The 15,668-nt window shown below is 33.9% G+C and overlaps 1 protein-coding gene across 1 annotated transcript; it reads right to left on the bottom strand.

Moving 5' to 3' along the window:
* Positions 1-3,473: 3,473 nt before the first annotated feature.
* LOC111692618 (elongation of very long chain fatty acids protein AAEL008004-like) lies at positions 3,474-14,879 on the bottom strand (the record flags this gene model as incomplete). Its single annotated transcript, XM_023456679.1, has 2 exons — positions 3,474-3,811; positions 14,696-14,879. Coding segments are annotated over 2 exons (391 nt in total), but the record flags the coding sequence as incomplete, so codon positions are not given.
* Between the last annotated feature and the right edge of the window lie 789 nt (positions 14,880-15,668).

Raw genomic sequence — 15,668 nt, 5'->3', positions numbered from 1 at the left:
CTATAGGTCCCATAACGACTCGCACTTGTGATAGAAAATAGTATGTGCAACTCGTTCGGAAAAGTTGCCATAGCGCCACTTGGGCGCTTTCCGCACTCGCTTCGCTCGTGCGTCAACTGCGTCCTCGTGATGCTATTGGCAACTTTTCCCCACTCGTTACACAATGTACTATTAATTTTACCTAAACTGAATTGCCAACATAAAGGAAATAAAATTCCACACAAAATTAGGTACTGGTCACGTGGCTTGTATTCATTTATGAAGACTGTAGTATTCCCCGCGATATTAACAGTTAGGAATCTTGTCTCTGAGGTTAGATATCTTTTGAATAGGTTTTGTATCCAAGAACATTATTTGACTTCATTTAACAGGACTTTTTCAAGAAAAAATTTTTTCAATTTATTTGAATTAGCTTAATATCTTGATAATAGAGTAAAATGTATAATTTTAAAAATAATAGGCATTCTATTAGCAGAAAACAGAACGTAGTTTATCACAGAAAAATAATCTACTACGTTATATTGAATTTCTACTTTCCATAAGAAACCAAATAGTATATAACTTTCCATTCATCGAGTGCGATTATTGAGTTAAGGAAAATGGAAGATGAAGATAAATTGTGTAAAAAGTATTGTTTGAAAAATATACAGATTCTTTTTTAAACATCTAACCACTAAGTATATACTTACGAAAAATAATGAAATGATATTTATAATAAATACACGGCTAAAGTTCATTTTTTTTTAGTCGCAATTTTGTGTGGCATTTCTGCACAGCAGTCAGCTGCTCTTTGTAGATTGTGGATATCCAAAGTTTACGCTCTACTTTACCGAATTCCATATTTTTTTATTGCCTCTTTTACGACTTTTACAAAATGTTTACAATAAGAAAGAAGACACTGGATCATTAGATGATGATAGCAAGAATAACAATCTGTCCAATTATGATAAAAATATAGCAAATGGAGATATGCGCGTCATTAAGTCCCAATAGTTATAAATGATTAACGTATTCTGTATAAGTCCTTAATAAAATACCGACCATTAATGGTATTGTTATGAATAACTTTATAAGGCTGAGTTTACAACACAGATAATGTTTGATTTTGTATCGACTGTTTTCGAAAATTTGTCACAGTGACAAAATCCTTATAATGGGGAAGTTGCACAATTTTTTTTCTTTTCTTATTAAATTCCTTTCATCGTAAAAAGTCAATTGCCACATAAATTTTAAATTTTTAATTAATAGTTTTCCTAAAAAAAATATAGAAATTCAAAATAATTCTCTATGCACTAAAACGCAGTCTTAAACAGAGACGGCTGACTCTTACGTCACGATCCGGTATCGGTCCAAATTAAACTAGTCGTGTAGAGTCGTGTTCTGTAGTCTGTCTCACTTTTACTCATTTGTGTTTACGCAAACTACGTGTGTCAGATAGATTTTTTTATATTATTTACTTTTACTTAACACAATATTGTTAATTATTTTAAAACTGTACGTGTAAATTCTATGGCTACAGAAGCTGGATTTGTCCAAGAGCAATCTGATGATTTGCCAAAAATAGATGTTCTATAAAATATGTTTGCATGATCCTCACATATATGTAAAATAGATTTAACACTAACAACATTTCTTCCTCATTTCCATCCTTTGGTACATTAAATAGTTTGTTGGGGGCAGTTATTGTTGCGGAACTACACATCGGTATTATAATATTTATGTTCAGACACTGTTATGTTTTTCACGTTCTCGTGTTGTAATTCTGATCTTGAAGCCGCCACGCATTAAAGCTGCCTGGGTAGATACTGTGAAAATGTTCGTAGACTCTACGAAAATTAACGAAACTTGTCTTTAAATTTATACACTAAAACTAACTACTCAAAACTACTCAGAATTCAATGCGAACACAAACTAATTCAACACAAGATTAAATGACAGCAATGCAATGACAGCGCCAGTCTCCCGCGTCTTGACAGTCTTAACACTCATATACCGGATCCTGATGTCACAAATTGCTTGACCAATTAGGGACCGTTTTCGCCCTATATTCAATATTTCAATAATTAATCACATTTTAATAGTTAAGTTTAAAGGGGTTTTACATATAGAAACATACTTTTATAGTAATTTTCGGCATTTTAAATAAATTTTGCTTCAAAAGAAAATTTGATGCAACTTCCTCATTATTCGCCCAAATATTTCCTTGTATGAATGAAAAAATACCAGTAATTTTTTTTACCTGGATAATATTTTCCTTTAAACTCATAATACGTTTGTAAATATGGTTCATTATAGAATTTTTTATATTCTCTTATAATAAGCAATTTTTTGTTATTATTTGTAATATTTTCGTTAAAAAACAATAAATATCAGAAAAAGAAAATGAGAATGTGATTATTTTTGATACATGGTTTCATGGTTATAATTTTGAATTTGCTTTACTTGCAACTTTATACGGTATTTAAAACCGTGCTACAAGTTATTGTTTTAAAACATATGTTAGAGATGTTTTAAAATCTTATGAGCTTTGACCTTCATATGCGCAGAAACATAATTCCGACCGTCGCCTAAATTATTCTACGTCCTAAAAACATTACACCTATTATTCACAGTCTCTCTCGAGCTCTAGCGTAAACAAGCCTTTGATCCGATTACAAATATCATAATAAAATGCCCTATTCTTTATTATTTTAATTTAAACAATAAACATATATATAACGAACGTTCGCCAGTTGACTTTATTGATGTCCGGGCGCCTTAGTTCATGTCTACTTGTAATGATGCACATGGTCTAGTTCTGAGTCAATGTTTTCACAACGTGCTTATTAGAAGAATTATGGGGATACTCCACGCCTTTCGCGCATTTCGCGGCTCATGAGATATTAAAAGTTCTCTAACTATCTTTTATTAACAGTCTGTTGTTTCTATAAAAGACAATTTATATTATTTCATTAGTGAAACAATATAAAATAAACATAAACGATACTTAATTAATAGGTAGATGTTTGTTATTATATCAATTATTTAGTTCAGTTTGTTTTAAGGAACTAAAAAAAATAAAAGAACATTATGATGTACGTTTTTCGGAAATTTATATAAAATGTGAAATCTATTGTAAAATACCTAGTTACCTAGTTACTCAACGGAATTTGGAAATACAATTAATAAATGCGTTACAAGGTTCTCAGTTCTTACACTACTTTTATTAAAAATCTTAACGAAATGACAAATAAACTTTCAGAAAGTAATTTAAGTTTGTAAACAGTAACAGAATGCCAATAATAAAAATTATATACTTACCAATGAAAAACATAAAAAGCTTATTTTTAGATTAATAACATAGATAAAGAATGTGTTGTATCTACCCTATTATTCATTGCGGAGCTCCAGCAAAATAAAAAATATTGCAGAAACAAGATAAGTTTTGTATCTGGCTTTATAGCAGATATGCAATTATCAATCAAACAACAACCTTAAAATTTAATCGTATTTATTTGAATACACCACGTTAAACAAATAAAAAACTTACAATAGTCACAACAATCCTTACTGTGTATGTACAATATTTATAAATTAGTTAAAAATAAATTAAAATTCTCCATCGTTATTCCAATTTACTCGCTTTTACACATCCATTTGGAATAGATGAGGCGTTTTTACTTTTCTTGGTGTAGGCCTTCCGGTAGAAATCAGCGAAGAGGTATAGGAATATAGCAACGTTGCCCGCGAAGAAGAAGGTCACTGATTTGGACAGTTTGCAGCCCATCATTGGAATGGAGAACAGATATACCAGCATTATGCAAAATTGTGTCTGCAAGTAAATGCAATTTCATTATTAGTAAAATAAGTAACTGTGAAAATTGGTGAAAGAAACTAAAACACAAAAGTACAAATAGATAGAAATAAGTTTATGTTTCTGACTCGCGAGATTAAGAAAGTGCATTGATTCAGAAGGAATAAAAGGTAGGTGCAATGATTTGGGATAGCAGCTATCTGTGGAGCTATCTCAGATGCAAACTTATTTGTGTCGATCTGTATGAGTACTAAAGACATTGGAAAATAAAATTTAATCTAATTTTGTGTTGATTTTACAATTTTTGAATTAATGTGGTTTTACGCCAATAACATCAATCAAAGGGTAAGTTTTATAATTATTTGACACCTAGAAAGCAGGTACTGTTCGTGATTTTATTCATGCGTGGAAGGTGCAAAATTTAACAGAGGGGCAACAGTGTAGTAAGTAATGAAAAAATTATAGTCTATTAAATATTTTTATTTGGGGGTGAAAATTTGCCGAAGGTTAGTGGAGGTCAAGGGAACATACAATATTGAAATATATAGCTAATAAAAATTGGTAAATGGTTCTAATTCGAGGCGCGTTTGTGCATTGGATCAAAAGTCAGGGGAGGTCAGCATTGTCCTGCCTCCACTTGCGGAAGCCCTTGGACTTCATTAAAGAATCCTACGTAAATGAACGCAATCAGTGTCACTTTTCAATGTTCCTCATTTTGATTTTTATATAGGTATAATTTTTCTAATAATTTTTATGAAAACTATTCACTTCTACAAAATTTTTTTTTAAATCTGGTGTAGTGGAAATTTGTAGTTTCAGTTGTGATCCAAATTTGTATGGTTTAAAATAGAACACATCATATAATGTTCCATTTTCTATTGATATTTGTAGGTATATATTTTCTTTAAAACGACCTTTGTCAGATTTGGTGTAAAAAAAATAAAACTAATTTCTTTGCATTTACATTATTTAAACCGTATATTTTCTGAATTCAACTGTTTTGTCAAATAATTTAGTGTGACGTGGATTTAAGAATGTCTTATGCCTGTTTGCACCGCAGTTCGTAATCATTACTTAACAATAAGTCAGTGGCGGCTCGCCAGGTGACGCAAGTGACGCACCGCTTCACCTAAAATTTCCATTTGGTTGTGCAACTTAAAATTATTTTTAATTTTATATAAATTTTATAATTTAGGTATTAATTCTACATTGAAAATGTGTTGTGTTTGTTTGTCTTATACGCAGAAATAAACAGAATATTTGCGCGGTGAACACCTTCTAAAAAAACATTGCCTTCGTTGAACGCGAACATTAACCTCGCACCATACAACGTATAGCATAAGCAAGTGATGCGGATCGAAATCAGTTTGCATTCGGCTTCACTTCGTAGCGTTGTTTACGGCGGTTGTCATGGCAACGGAGGCAACATAAAATAGCCAATAAAGTTCTGTTATCGGAACTACTGTAACAATTTACCGCGGCAGGGGCGTGTCTTGAATTTTCCGCCAATGTCTTTCTACCTTGTGTGTCGAATGCGGTTAATTCCAAGAAAGTGGGGTCTTCTTGGAATTCTATCTCAACAAATAACGTACGGACTGTACTTAAAACGTATGTGTGTTATCGTGCCTATAGTTTGTACTACTTTTAATTTAAAATAGAAATACAAAAATGGATATTCAAATGAATGACATATTTTAAAGATATTTTAGAAATTTATTTATTGTAGGTTATGAGTTTCCCACTTCTATACTGAGGACCAATTTAATTTTTACACAAGATTTCCAAGATTTCGCGTTAAAAAATTCGGCCTCCTGAACACGAATCTGGGGTCAGAATTGGCCCATCATATCACAATTTTTTCCTAACCTCAAAAAACTTGTAAAAAATAGTGAAAATTGATGAAAATTTACTGGGAAAATTTGGAAAAAAATTTATTTCCACATCAAATAGTACATTTTTATGTAAAAGACTCTGCTGAATTCAAATCCACTGTCAGAATTGAGCTAGAACGTGTGGTTTTTTTCTGACCTCAAAAAAACCGAGCAGGAATCGCTATTTTCAAATTCTGAGCGGATTTTGACCAGATTTTGTATAAAGGGGTTTTTNGTTGTGCAACTTAAAATTATTTTTAATTTTATATAAATTTTATAATTTAGGTATTAATTCTACATTGAAAATGTGTTGTGTTTGTTTGTCTTATACGCAGAAATAAACAGAATATTTGCGCGGTGAACACCTTCTAAAAAAACATTGCCTTCGTTGAACGCGAACATTAACCTCGCACCATACAACGTATAGCATAAGCAAGTGATGCGGATCGAAATCAGTTTGCATTCGGCTTCACTTCGTAGCGTTGTTTACGGCGGTTGTCATGGCAACGGAGGCAACATAAAATAGCCAATAAAGTTCTGTTATCGGAACTACTGTAACAATTTACCGCGGCAGGGGCGTGTCTTGAATTTTCCGCCAATGTCTTTCTACCTTGTGTGTCGAATGCGGTTAATTCCAAGAAAGTGGGGTCTTCTTGGAATTCTATCTCAACAAATATCGTAGGGACTGTACTTAAAACGTATGTGTGTTATCGTGCCCATAGTTTGTACTACTTTTAATTTAAAATAGAAATACAAAAATGGATATTCGAATGAATGACATATTTAAAGATATTTTAGAAATTTATTTATTGTAGATTATGGGTTTCCCACTTCTATACTGAGGACCAATTTAATTTTTACACAAGATTTCGTATTACAAAACAAATTTACCTGCAGATATTATCGTTAATATCAGTTGGAATTGATTATATGCAAAATCAATAATTTTTATTTTTTAAAGTGGTTTTTATTCTTGTATCTTAAGATGGGCCCATTATATGAACTAAAGATAAACGGAAAGTACTGAAGGACCTAACATAAAGTAACAAAAATTACTAGAAGTAATTAGATTTCTTCGCTGTTGCCGGTATAAAGATGTACTTTACTAAGTACGGTTTATAATTTTTGGGGCAATACCTTAACAAATTAAGTATAACTTAACTTCAAAAACGGTCAGATTTTAGTACCGTCTCAGTAATTGAAATTTGCAAAATACGTACAGTTTCGTGTTCAAGTATTTGTGATATACAGGGTGATTCAGGTTTGATCTGGATAATTTCAGGGATCAATAGAACAGGTTAAAATAATGTTCATTCATGATATAATAAACAAGTTTCAAAATTAATGAGACAAAAGTGGTATGCAGCTGTTTAATTGAAATTAATTAATTTTTTGAAGTTCTGAAATAATGTAGGAGGGGAGTGGTACACAAAATACACTTCTAAGAGTGGTAGGTGATTCAAAGTTAAGAAGCTTATGTAAGATCATAAGGAGTGTTTGTGTTCTGAATTTCACCTGGGATAAGTGGTTTAAAAGTTATGAGGGAAAAGTGGGATAAATTTTTTTATTTCAACGCCCTCTATCTCCGCAACGATGCGTTTTAGGAAATAAGTTTACATCATGAATGAACATTACTTTAACCTATTCTATTGATCCCTTAAGTTATCTAGATTAAACCTGAATCACCATGTACAGTCTTTAAATACATTGTAATAGATTTAATCGAATCGTTGACTAGGTATAACAACTTATAGAATAAATGGTTTTTGGATAAAACTGTAACGTTACAGCAATACTTATTATTCAAAATTATATTCATTATAATTATAAAAATATGAAATGTAATTATACATATAAGAAAAAAAATTGGCTTCTCGATGCTACTTAATAGCAAAAACCGCTGTTCTCTATATCTACTTTTTCGTCAAGTTTTTTGTGCTATTGCCGAATATTTCCTTGAATATATTAAACTAGTAGCGTTGTGCCAATTGATTCAAATAGACAATAAATTTACGTAGGTATTTATTTTGGTTTAAAAAAAAATGAATATTGTTATTAGTATGATAATGACCTAAGTGTGTGTTATTGGTGTAGGTGTGCGTCTTACCGTCGGTCAAGTAAATCGTGTTCTAACAATAAGATTTGTGTTAAGTGTGTGACAGAAGCTAGTAGTCCAGGCAAGTTAGACTAAAATCACCCAGAATACGGAAATTTTTTTCTGATGAACCGATCGAGTCTACAAATTGTAACAATTGACTAAAAGTTGTGGAAATTTGGTTTTCGGGGTCGGAGATTCCGAATCTGACCCTGAAAAATATGCCCGGCGGCCCTGGGCCCCCCTAGGAGGGCAAGGGGGGCCTTCTGTAAAACATCGAATAGCTGATTGCTTTCTAAATTTCCACTCGGGGGTTTTTGGGGCCGGGGATTCCGATTCTGACACTGAAAAGTATGCTTGACGCCCCTGGGTCCCCCAGGGGGGCAAGGGGGCCTTCTGTAAAACATCGAATAGCTGAGTAATTGCCTTCTAAATTTCCACTTTGGGGTTTTTGGGGTCGGGGATTCCGATTCTGACACTGAAAAGTATGCCCCACGCCCTGCCCCCCCCAGAGGGGCAATGGGGGCCTTCTGTAAAACATCGAATAGCTGAGTAATTGCCTTCCTAAGCATGGAATTACATGCACAATTGCATGTACAAATTGTTTTGGAACCAACTGTTCCAATCCTGAAATAGTCGAAAATGTAATAGATGATAGTGATGGAGACAGTGATGATAGTACTGATGATGAAAATTGTGATTGATAGTGAAAGTGTTAGATAAACATATGATAGTAGTTGTCTCACTAATTGCCTTGCAAATAAAAAGAATAAAGGGGATTCTTTTCGATTCATTAATTTCCTGTTAGTTTTTCTTACCCTTCTTGTCTAATCTCTGTAAATTTACGTGTGTTACAATGTAAAGATGAGCCTACAAGATCTTGGTTGGTAAGCAGGTAGAGCAGTTTTATTGCAAAAATCCGTTGTGCCTTTCGATGTTTTTCAGAAAGCCCACCCCACGGGCGTCGGGCATACTTTTCAGTATCCGAATCGGAATCCCCGACCCCGAAAACCCCCGAGTGGAAATTTAGAAGGCAATTACTCAGTTATTCGATGTTTTACAGAAGACCTCATTGCCCCCCTGGGGCCCCAGGGTCGTCGGGCATACTTTTCAGTGTCAGAATCGGAATCCCCGACCCCAAAAACCCCCGAGTGGAAATTTATAAGGCAATTACTCAGTTATTCGATGTTTTACAGAAGGCCTCATTGCCCCCCTGGGGGCCCCAGGGTCGTTGGGCATACTTTTCAGTGTCAGAATCGGAATTCCCGACCCCAAAAACCCCCGAATGGAAATTTATAAGGCATTTACTAAGCTATTCGATGTTTTACAGAAGGCCCCCCTTGCCCTCGTAGGGGGGCCCAGGGCCGTCGGGCATATTTTTCAGGGTCAGATTCGGAATCTCCGACCCCGAAAACCCGTGTTCACAAATTTCTACAACTTTTAGTCAATTTTTACCAATTTTAGAACATTCGGAAAAATTGATGCACTCCAAGATGCACTTTATGCACCCGCAATGCAGTTTCGATCCAGCCCCATAGTGTAATAGATAGACTTTTTTCCTGATATTTTTCCGAAGACAATGCCGAAAACCGCAACTCGATCGGTTCATCAGAAAAGTTTTTCTGATTTATTGTCTAACTTGCCTGGTCTATAGATAAAATGATGGATTTCATGCACCACCAAATAAGAAAGGTCAGTGAGATTATTTATTTTTTCAGGGATAAAATAACAACAAATTGTTTCTTATAGTGAATAGAAATAATAACACGATGTTAATAGAATAAGTATTTTTTGTCCCATTTTATAATTGATATTTGTGTAAATGAGTATATATTTCGGAGTCTTACTTCTTAGCAGAGTAGAAATAATTGAGAAACTAATGACGCCTCGTCAGATTCATCTCAAAGAGAAAGTTTGTGAATCGGTACAACAAAATTTCTATTTTCGGCCACCTTTTAAATGTGGTCACCTTCAAAACCGTCCCGTTCTCAAATTCTCAAAACAGTTATACTTATTAATGCCCTATTTAACAGCGAGACCCTTTTAAATGGTCATGATTATTTCCACGAAATATATCTGCAATTTTATCTCAATACCTACCAGTCTCACTATTTTGATGAAATATATTCTTTCGCCCTCTAGAGTTTTATAAATGAAATCATCTATGAAAGGGCATTTCTGAGAAACAGATTTGAAACTTGCGAAAAATAAAAATGAGTTTTACAGCCTGAAATGTACGGTTAAAAAAATTTGATCAAATATATTTTAAAACAGTTTGCTGATGTTGACATTGACAATGTTTAATCCTGGAAAACAAAGCTACAAATAATATTGGACTACTATTTACCACAAAATGTGTACAATGCTGAGGAAATCGTAATTTAACCTTGGAATGACCATTTGCTCTAAAAAGAGATAAATAAATATGTAGGTAAAAAACTACGACCCAAAAATTAACAGTTTTATTTCGCACAAATATGAAAGGTGACAAAATAAAGCCGTTAATCATATGGAAGTGTAAAAATTCTTGATGCTTTAAATGATTTTATATCAACAATTTGTTTTTCGAATAGGTATATGATAGAGACTATGACTTCATGGTTAAAAGACGAAACAAAATAGATGCCATATTATTTTTGGATGTTACGTCGCATTTCAAAGTTGTTCTGGAAAATGTGAACAGAGATTTTCTGCCTCCAAACATCACTTCCCGTTGTCAGCCATAACACCGAAGTTCATTTAAAGATAAATGAAGAAAAATTTGTTTTATTATCGTTCAGTTCGGATATCGGCAGGCTGGAAAAATGTCCTATTAACCACAACTAACTGAATATGAAATTGAACTGGTTAAGTTTTTTTCTGTAATACATGATGTCATAATTATGTATCATTTAAATGCAATGTTTTGATAAAAAATTTCAAGTTTAGTGTTCAAGGAGAAATTAGTGAAATAATTAATTATAGCGGCTGTTATAGTTAACATTAACGATATGGGTGAAGTATGTGAAAAACTGAATTATGTACAAAGTATCCTGTTTTATAATGATAAAAGTGAATTAGCTGTAGAAATTGTTCAAATTTTAATTGAAAAATATTAAAAAAATGTAATTATGTAATATGTCAAGTAATATTTAAAATATTTTTGGCTTCTATTGTATAACCTATTTTTTTTATATACCTACGTAAACTTTCATATCTAATTTTTATATACTATACAACGTGTCCCAAAAGTATGGAAACAGCACAATAACTTTCGAAAAATGCATTTTGAGGAAAAATGATTCAGACAAAAGATTTAGGATTTTTCCCTGGCTATTCAATGGTGACCCTAGATTTGACCTTGACCTTCAAGGTTATTTCAAGGTCAAGTTAATTTTTTCAAATGGGATGCCCTACTTTTGACCCCGGAAATGAAAAGAGCGGAAAATTTTACGTTCAGATATGTCCTTGACCATTTTCCAAGATGGCGGATCCAAGATGGCGGACGCGATTCCAAAAAATTAACCGATTTACGCCAAATTTGGTATAGGGGGGTTTTTGGGGTCGCTGACTACGAATCTGAAATCTGTTTTTGAGGAATTTTAGTCCAAGATGGCGGACGCGATTTCAAAAATCAACCGATTTTTGCCAAAATTGATATAGTGCGGTTTTTGAAGGTGAAGGTCACGGTCAAATCAAGGGTCACCGTCAGATAGCCAGGGAAAAATCCTACAACGTTAGTTATGGTAATTTTTTTGCAACCCGTTGTTTTCAAGACAGCGCGCCAAACCATGCGTGACCTTGATTTGACCTTTAATGACCATCAGAGGTCAAATTCGGAAAATGGTCAAGGACATATCTGAACGTAAAATTTTCCGCTCTTTTCATTTCCGAGGTCAAAAGTAGGGCATCCCATTTGAAAAAATTAACTTGACCTTGAAATAACCATGAAGGTCAAGGTCAAGGTCACATCTAGGGTCACCATTGAATAGCTAGGAAAAATCCTAAATCTTTTGTCTGAATCACTTTTCCTCAAAATGCATTATTCGAAAGTTATTGTGCTGTTTCCATATTTTTGGGACACCTTGTATACGTAACTTCTGATATAGTTTATAATTTGGTATTTCATGTTACATATTCAATTTAATAAATAAAGCAGAAAAATAATATACTTAGGTAAAATATTGTTAGTTTGTGTCAGAATTTGACAATAAAACACACAAATAGTATATTGTGCAATAAGTGCGGTAAATTGTCTATTGCCCACGAGAGCGGAGTTGAGCGCACTCACTTCGTTCGTGCACTCATCCGCTCAAGTGGGCAATACGAGGGTGGTCTGAAAAGTTTCCGACCTAACAAGGATACAAGACATTTTTTCAGATTTTTTTAAATTTTTCAGCATAGTCTCCTTGTAACAATACACACTTCTCCCAGCGATGCTCCCATCTCTGTAACCCGTCCAAATAGTACTCGGCGTTTTTCTCTGCAAAATAATTGTTCACGAAGGTGATTGCCTCTTCATTTGACGAAAATCTCTGTCCTCCGAGCGCAATTTTTAGATGAGGGAACAAAAAGAAGTCGCTTGGGGCTAGATCTGGTGAGTAAGGCGGATGGTCAAGCAGTTCAAACCGTAATTCGTGGATTTTCGCCATGGCAACCGCTGAGGTGTGAGACGGTGCGTTGTCTTGGTGAAACAGGATTTTCTTTTTCTGCAAATGTGGCCGTTTTTCCGCAAGTTCTGCCTTCAGCTTGTCAAGTAATGATGCGTAGTATGCTCCTGTAATGGTTTTTCCTTTTTGAAGATAATCGATTAAAATAACTCCATGACTATCCCAAAAAACAGTCGCCATCACTTTCCCAGCCGAAAAAACAGTTTTTGCTTTTTTTGGAGCCGGTTCCCCCTTTGCAGTCCACTGTTTGGACTGTATTTTTGTTTCGGGCGTATAATGGTGTATCCAAGTTTCATCTACAGTAATTAATCGGCGCCAAAACTCGGATTTATTGCGCCTAAACTGCGCCAACAGAGCGTTGGAAATGTTCATTCGAACACGTTTTTGGTCTAACGTGAGCAAACGCGGCACCCAACGCGCGGACAGCTTTCTCATGTTTAAATGTTGATTTAATATGTGACAAACACGTTCTTTTGACATGTTCATAACCTCTGCTATCTCTCTCACTTTAATTCGGCGGTCGTCTAGCACCATTTGGTGAACTTTGGCGATGTTTTCGTCGGTAGTTGCAGTTTTTGGACGTCCCGAACGTTCATCGTCTCCCAAGCTCTTACGGCCACGTTTAAATTCAGCTGCCCAAAATTTCACTGTGGTAAATGATGGTGCAGAGTCCCCATACACAGAATCCAACTCATCTTTGATTTGCGTAGGCGTATTGCCTTTCAAAAACAAATATTTAATGACAGCTCGATGCTCGATTTTGTCCATTTTCATAAAAACACATCAACTCACTCAAACGACTGTTACATAACAACTGCGCGTCCAAAATGGCTGAAACTTTGGTGAGTAACTGTCAACAGATGAACAACGGAATTCACTAGCTTTTATTTACGAGTGCTGCCATCTTCATGTTGAGATCGGAAACTTTTCAGACCACCCTCGTAGACAACCGCACGAATTGCACATACTATTTTTTATTACGAATGCAATGAAATCTTACAAGGGCAAAGCCCCGGTGGGGTCCACAAATTTTTATTCTGTTTAAGTTGACATAAATAACTGTCATTTAAATGTAGAAATAGAGTGGGCAAACAGCTAGTACCGATCAAAAAAACATGCGAAAAGAAGAAGAAGACTTATCCGTCATGAGTAATAAAAATTTAAATACACAATACTATTTTTAAAAAGTGACATTTAAACGACAGTTATATATGTCAATCTAAACTGAATAAAAATCTGGGGATCCCATCGGAGCTTACCACTGCACTTATTGCACAATATACTAATATTACAGGCACACAGAAAAAAAATCATGAACCTGAGGGTAGACCCTACTATTCTAAGATTTTTGGGGTCGTTGAAACCGAATATGACCATAAAAAATGATTTCAATTGCCCGTTTTCCCGCTAGCACCCCCTTATCATCCTCTGACGGGGGTTAAATTATAAATTTTCGTACATAATTAAGATGTATGCGTATTTCTATATTTTTTGGGACGCTGAAACCGAAAATGACTATAAAAAATTATATCCACTTACTCGATTACCCCCTTACACTCCCTTACAATCATTTGATAGAACCAGCAGGATCCATATGAAGGAGAACCGAAGTTTTCATGGGCTCAACGCTCAAAATTCCAACGATGCAAAGTCCATTACCGGTTAATTAGACAAGTTTAAGAGTACCTCCAATACTTCACCGATCAGAAGTATCAGCTCTTAGATGTATTTATGATTTGGTTCTACTCTTAGAGCAACCCAGGAAAACGGCGTAGAGGTGGTAGGCTTCTGTTCCGTTTGGGGTGCTTGATTAACGTGAGTCCCCTTGCCTCTCACGATTCGGCATTTACCTCTTTCTATGATATCGAAATCTCTTGCTTAAAATATCTTGTGTAGAATAAGGTGTCAAATTCAAAATATCAAAAGGCAAAATAAACGGTTATGATTAGGACATAAATCATTATTCGGTTTTAGCGTCCCAAAAAAAATAAGTGCTAGTGGGAAAACAGGCAATTGAAATCATTTTTTATGGTTATATTCGATTTCAACGACCTCAAAAACCTAAGAGTAGTGGGGTCTACCCTCTGATTCATGATTTTTTTTTGTGTGTGCCTGTGTATTTAACAACGTGAATTTATTCGAAATTATATTTTTAGTGCGTCATTAATAAGGAAATGCTTAGTTTACTGAACTAAAAGATCATTTGTAACAAATAGATAAGAATTGTTCAAAGTAACGTTTACTTGAAAATGGAAGAAAATCAAATACAATGCTATGTAACACATACCAGTTGAATCCATGTCATATATTTCTTCCACCAAAGGTATTTCTGATATTGGGGACCCAGTGCTGCTATCAAATAGTAAGAGTACATGATAACATGCACAAATGAGTTTAGGAAACCTATGAAGAGACCCTGTTCATCTGAAAATAGAAATATATTACATTTATCACAGGTCTGAAGAGAAATTCTGCAAGAAAAGATTATTTCAAATTTTATTTGTTTTAAGATACATTTCAAGAAGATTTTTAGCGATCATTTGGTGCATACAACTTATCATTGAATAATAAAGAAAGGAAGTTAGTTGATTTAATGTATAAAATACATTATATGTTACGCACATGCAAATACAGGATTAAAATTTACTTGGATATTATGAATTACGCAAAATTGTTCATTCAAATGTAAATTCAAGATTACAATTGATTCGCATAATATATCGAATTGTTCTTCAACTTTGTAAACGCATTTGCAGTTATATAAAAGTTAATATATTCCATGTATTTCAAATATTTCATTTCACCTTTACACTATTTCGTAATTAATTTTATTTGCTGTTTTACTTAACATATAATCAAGTGTAACATTTATTAAACTGCATTGATGAGACATAAATTGACAGAAAACTTGATTATTTATTTAGGTAATTGTACACCCAATTTAAATATCTTATTTTTTTAGTAGGCACGTTATTCATTATTATTAACTTTTATATTTTCGATGACATGCTAGGATATCTCTGTTATTATTAAAGATCGAAATTTGCAATTTTTGGGACCGATGGCCACTTTATTGAGACAAATCTTCATTTTATAATTTATTTTCGATATGATTTAAAGTTTTGGTCAAAAAATCAAAATATTTATATTTTGGGTGACTGCTGTAGTGGTTACAATTTGATTTTTTCTAAAGCGGTGACATTTTAATTTATACGTTGTTTGTGAAGAATTCAGTGACGTACATATTTTTTTATACTTAA

This window comes from Anoplophora glabripennis, unplaced genomic scaffold, assembly GCF_000390285.2.
Source record: "Anoplophora glabripennis isolate ALB-LARVAE unplaced genomic scaffold, Agla_2.0 scaffold2258, whole genome shotgun sequence".
Lineage (NCBI taxonomy): Eukaryota > Metazoa > Arthropoda > Insecta > Coleoptera > Cerambycidae > Anoplophora > Anoplophora glabripennis.
The sequence above is the reverse complement of the archived record's forward strand: the minus strand, read 5'-3'. Positions and strand labels throughout refer to the sequence as shown.